Source organism: Mauremys reevesii, linkage group 25 (genome assembly GCF_016161935.1).
Source record: "Mauremys reevesii isolate NIE-2019 linkage group 25, ASM1616193v1, whole genome shotgun sequence".
NCBI lineage: Eukaryota > Metazoa > Chordata > Testudines > Geoemydidae > Mauremys > Mauremys reevesii.
The window spans coordinates 13,624,848-13,630,847 of NC_052647.1; the positions used below are offsets into that span (position 1 = coordinate 13,624,848).

The window sequence follows — 6,000 nt, forward strand, 5'->3', positions numbered from 1 at the left end:
GGGATTAAGTACTAAAACTAGCATGTGATAATCCTGGTTCTGACAATTACTATGCTGTAATGTGGGGATAGTTAGTTACCTCCTCACAGAGGGGTTGTGAGAATTAGCTGTTTAGGAAGTTCTAAGAACAATGTTTTTTGTGGCATTGACACTGAGGCCTTGGCTACAGTTGCAAATTTGCAGCGCTGCAGCAGGGTGTGAAAACACACCCTCTCCAGCACTGCAAATTGCGGCACTGCAAAGCGCCAGTGTGGTCAAAGCCCCAGCGCTGGGAGCGCGGCTCCCAGCGCTGTACATTATTCCCCACAGGGAGGTGGAGTACGGACAGCGCTGGGAGAGCTCTCTCCCAGCGCTGGCGCTTTGACTACACTTAGCGCTTCAAAGCGCTGCCGCGGCAGCACTTTGAAATGCAAGTGTAGCCAAAATCTGACAGTGAGGGATTTGCAGGCAGCTGCATCTCACACATTTTCTTTTCACAAGGAAGAAGCAGAAGAAAATGCAGTTTTTAAAAGAAGAACAATGGCCATAATGACTGAGCAAGTGTTCCTTACCCCACCACAGGAAGGGTGTTACAGGAGAAAACTTATACTCTGGTGCCTGGGGTCCACTGTGCTTTGCTATTCCCTTCTCAAGTGAGAGGGAGATTGTATTTCTCAAATTGAGTAACTCTCTGCTTTCTTTAAGTGACCCAAAGGAGAAATTGAAACCTGAACCCCCTGGAAGGTAACTACTACACACAACAGGAGGATAAAAAAATATTAAGGATTTGTTTCCAATCTCCCAATGCCAGCAAATCCATAATGAAGATGGACACTTCCTCCTCCATTTACCCCAGTGCTAGGTTGTTGCAGGACTACATCAGTGCCTAAGAAGAGTAATAATGCCATCTACCTCTTCTGATTTCCCATGCACTTTATAAAGATTATTTAATTAAACACTGATGGGGGAACAGAAACAGATGTAAAATGACTTGTCTAAAGTTGCATAGCAAGTTAGTGCTGGGAACAGAACCCAGGAGTCCTGACTCCTAGCCAGTCCCTCGAGCAACTAGATGTGAGCCAGAAGTAGAATCTAGGCATCCTGATTACTGTTCCCTGGGTTAACCATTAGACCCTTTAAGAGTGAAAATTACAGTGATGTCAGCAACATGTTAGTGTAACAGCAAAGTTAAATAAGGAGCAGATGCCTTGAACAGAGAAACAAATAAGACATCTACCAGCACAGTACAAAAATAAACAGCAGAAACCAGTGGATTCCCTAGGCACCTGCGGATATAGGATGATAAAGGAGGAAGATGCCTCAGCTCTGAACTTTCCTCCCTTTATAACTTTTAGCAGCAGCTTCTCCCCCAGAATGGGACTTTTAATTGGAATAAATACTGACAATTCCTTACCTTCTGCTTCATGACATCTGTAATAACATACATTCTACGCATGCACAGATACCTGTCTCCATATGTGCAGCACCAGTACAATGAAACCCTGATCCTGACCAGGGCTTTTGAGCATTACCCCAGTACAAACAATAAATAGCACACTCTTCTGACTCTTTCAGGTTGGGGATTTACCATTCACGCTTGTGATGAGGGCTGATGTGGCAAGCTGGATAACTTCACAATTCAAAGCAGGATACTTGCTCAGGAGGGAAGAGACGGCCTGCAGCAAATCTGCCAATTTAGCTTCAACAGCTCCTGAAACAACAGCTCCTGAAATAAGAATAGTAATAAACAATTATACGTAATGAAGGCTATTTGTCTAAAAAAAAGAAAAGAAAACATCCCCATGATTTAATACTGAGGGATAATTAAAAAAAAAGGTGAAAGGGGAAAAATTGATGACTAGTGTTTCACTGCATAATTTCCCCCTCCCTCTCCACAGTAAGTATCTCTCTGCCCCCCAGACAGAGCTAAATCCCCTCTGTGGGGGCACTGATACCTTATTGCTCCCACACACAAGTGAAGCAAGAGAAAATAATTAACATCCAAGAGAAAAGCATTTCCTCCAGATGTGAAAACTTCAATGTACTAGGTGGAATGGAGTCAGGAAGTAGACCCTTGGAACCTGACCCAAATCCAAGGTTTGCCCACACCTTGAATAGTGGATGCAGTTCTGCTCACTCCATCTCAAAAAGATATATCAGAACTGGAAGAAGGACAGAGAAAAGCAACAAAAATAATAAGGGGGATGGAACAGCTTCTGTACAAGGAGAGATTAAAAGGCTGGGACTGTTCATCTTAGAAAAGAGATGACTAAGGCAGGATATGCTAGAGGTCTATAAAATCATGGATAGTGTGGAGAAAATGTATTAAAGTGTTATTTACCCCTTCACATAGCACATGAATCAGAGGTCCCCCAATGAATTTAATAGGCAGCAGGTTTAAAACAAAAAATACTTCACAAAACACAGGTTCACTGTGTGGAACTTGGTGCCCTGGGATGCTGTGATGGTCAAAAGTATAATGGGTTAAAAAAAGAACTAGCTAAGTTCAAGGAGGGTTGGTCTATCAATGGCTATTAGCCAAGATGGTCAGGGATGCAGCCCCATGCTCCGGGTGTCCCTTGACCTCTGACAGATAGAAGGTAGGTCTGAATGAATCACTCAATTGTTGCCCCATTCATTGCCTCTGAAGCATTGGGCACCAGCCACTGTCTGAAGACAGGATACTGGGCTAGCTGAATCATTAGTCTGAACCAGTGTGTCCATTTTTATGTTATATTCTTACACTGAACAGCACAGGTCCTAGCACAGATCCTTAGGGAACCGATTTAACCTCTTTCCATTGTGAAAACTGACTGTTTATTCCTACACTTTATTTCCTATCTTTTAACCAGTTACTGATTCATAAGAGGACCTTCCCTCTTAAGAGTCTTTGGTATATGACTTTTTCAAAGGCTCTCTGAAAATTCAAGTATGCTTTATCAACTGGATCATGCTTGTCCACAAGCTTCTTGACACCCTCAAAGAATTCTACTAGATTGGTGAGGCATGATTCTTGCAAAAGCCATTTTGACTCTTTCCCAACATAACGGGTTCCTCTATGGGTCTGATAATTCTGTTCTTTGCTATTGTTTCAATCAATTTGCCTAGTACTGAAGTTAGGCTTACCGACCTATAACTGCCAGGCTCATCTCTAGAGCCCTTTTAAAAATCACAGTAACTGTCCTCCAGTCATCTGGAACAGGGGCTGATTTAACATACCACTGTTAGTAGTTCTGCAATTTCAGATCAGAGTTCCTTCATCATTCTTGGGTGATACCATCTGGTCACGGTGACTTATTACTGTTTAATTTATCAATATGCTCCAAAACCTCCTCTAATGACACCTCAATCTGGGACATTTCCTCAGATCTGTTACCTAAAAAGAATGGCTCAAGTGTGGGAATTTCCCTCACATCCTCTGGAGTGAAGACTGATGCAAAGAATTAATTTAAGCTTCTCTGCAATGTCCTTTTCTTCCTTGAGGGCTCCTTTAACACTTCCATCATCCAGTGGCCCCACTGATTGTTTGGCAGGCTTCCTGCTTCTGATGGACTTAAAATTTGTTTTGCTGTTAGTTTTTGTGTCTTTTGCTAGTTGCTCTTCAAATTCTTTTTTGGCCTTCCTAATTATACTTGATTTGCCAGTGTTTATGCTCCTTTCTATTTTTCTCCATAGGATTTGACTTCCAATTTTTAAAGGACGTCTTTGTCTCCAACAACCTCTTTGCTCTGATTAGTCATGGTCCTCTTACTGTTTTTTTCTTTTTCTTTTTTAATTTGGAGTATATGTTTAGTTTGAGACTTTATTATGGTGTTTTGAAATAGTTCCCATGCAGCTTTCAGGCATTTCACTCTTGTGACTGTTCCTTTTAATTTCCATTTAACTAGGGTCTTTGTTTTTGTGTAGTTTCCCTTTTTTAAATTAAATGTGGGTATACTGGGTTTCTTTGATCTTTTCCCCCATACAAAGATGTTAAATTTAATTGCATTATGGTTGCTATAACCAAGAGCTTCAGCAATATTCCCCTCTTGGACCAGATCCTGTGCTCCACTGAGGACTAAAGAGTCCCCTCTCCCTTTGTGGGCTCCAGCAGTAGCTGCTCCAAGAAGCAGTCATGAATGGCATCTAGAAATTTTATCTCTGCATCTTATCCTGAGGTGATATGTACCTAGTCAATATGGGGACAGGTGAAATCCCCGATTATTTTTGGGTTTTCTCTTTTTGTAGCCTCTCTAGTCTTTCTGAGCATTTCACAGTCACTGTCACCATCCTGAGCAGGTGGTTGGTAGTAAAATCCTACTGCTATACTTTTATTATTCAAGCATGGAATTTCTGTCCACAGAGTTAAAGTTTGATTCATTTAAGATTCTTTTTTACTATATTTGACTCTATGCTTTCTTTCCCATATAGTGCCACTCCCGCACCAAAGTGACATACTCTGCCACTCCTGTATATTTTGTACCTGATATTACCATGTCCCATTGATTATCATCGTTCCACCAAGTTTCTGTGATGCCTCTTATATAAATATCCTTGTTCAATACCAGGCACTCAAGTTCACCCATCTTAGTATTTAGACTTCTTGCATTTGTATATAAGCATTTATAAAATTTGTCAATATTTAGTTGTCTGCCTTCATGTGATGTAATTGAAGGAGACTCCTTTTCATTTGACTGTTTCTCTTCAGTTCCTACCTCTACTTTATTAACTTCCATCCTCTCTTCTTCACTAGGATATAGAGTATCCCCTTTAGTAAACCCTCCTCTAAGGGATGTCTTGTACCACACTGTCTGCGCCTGCACACCTGTCGGCTTTCCTCCATGCTGATGTGATATGCCATTAAACAAAGTCACTTTGCCACTTAGTATAAATGTAGATAGGACCCTCCCTGGATACCATCCATCCCTATGCAGGATATAGTTAGACAATGCTGCTGTTAGCAATGCAGGCTAGATTTTCAGCATCTGTTTCCTTTTAGAGGGTGTTATTCATTGCAGTCACTAACACTATTATTTAGAATGGCTGTAAATCAGATTTTTCATCCATCAGTAATTGCAGGTGCCATCTATAGCACTTCGGAGCTTTTGCTTTTCATTTGATGAAGCAACTGGGTTCTTATTTGCGGAAGTGCTATAAAATGTGCTTGCAGTTATTTATAGATGCAATAAATATGGGTGCAATTAATACAAATAAGAGTACACATTATTAAGTGCCTGCTAAAAAGGGGAAGTAGGCATTGAAAGTCTGGTCTGAAAGGTCTGAGGGTCATCTGACTTCATTGTTTTTTATATGTAGTGTACCAAAGAATGCTGGGTGCTTTATAGAACAAAGACCCTGGGTCCTGTCCAGACCTTTTCAAGTCCAGCCCAGACTTGGTATGAGGTTAACTTTTATGTTAGCCTTTCTTGTAAATGAACAAACATATATAAATTTTAGACATTTACCTTCTCTTTGGAAAAGCTCCCGGAGGCTCTGGAATTTGCCATCGATGTTCCTCAGATGTCCAGTTACGTGCAGCAGCTCGTTGGTACACAGGTCCATTTGACCAATGCAGTTACCAGAGGTAGGTTTCTGGACTGAAGCCCAAACAGTGGTCAGGAACCCAGAGTCATGCTCAGAAGTGAAGTGCCCATTGTCTGGTGATTTGCCTCCAATCTGAATGTAACTGGCATTGTCCTGTACTCCTGTCTGACTCATGGTAATGTTAGTAAGCACAGAGCAGAACCTCTTTGTCACAAATCATGTTTTCTGGTACACATTTCTGCAGTCCTACAAACTTCTGCACAGCTTGCTGTCCCTAAAATAAGCAGAAGAAACATTCTGTACAAGGCCTCAAAATTCAATACAAAATACCTGGAATAATTGAGGATTTGAGATTAATTCTCAAGAATCATTTCTGTGATCATTTATTTAAATACAATTTTCTAATTCTGTTGCTGCTGCCTTTTGACAGTCTAGCAAACGAGACTTTAGTCACTTCAAATGTGTAGTAAACACCATTACGAAAACTCCTCCTCCTGC

General features: G+C 41.1%; 1 protein-coding gene across 1 annotated transcript in view; it reads right to left on the reverse strand.

The window, feature by feature from the left end:
- The window catches only part of LOC120390904 (GEM interacting protein), a 55,189-nt gene extending 49,513 nt beyond the window's left edge, over positions 1-5,676 (reverse strand). Inside the window, exons 1-2 of the mRNA XM_039513901.1 lie at positions 5,424-5,676; positions 1,568-1,705 (exon numbers count right to left, since the gene is read on the reverse strand). Coding sequence (XP_039369835.1) covers positions 1,568-1,705; positions 5,424-5,676 — 391 coding nt within the window. The remainder of the gene's footprint in view (positions 1-1,567; positions 1,706-5,423) is intronic.
- Positions 5,677-6,000: the final 324 nt, after the last annotated feature.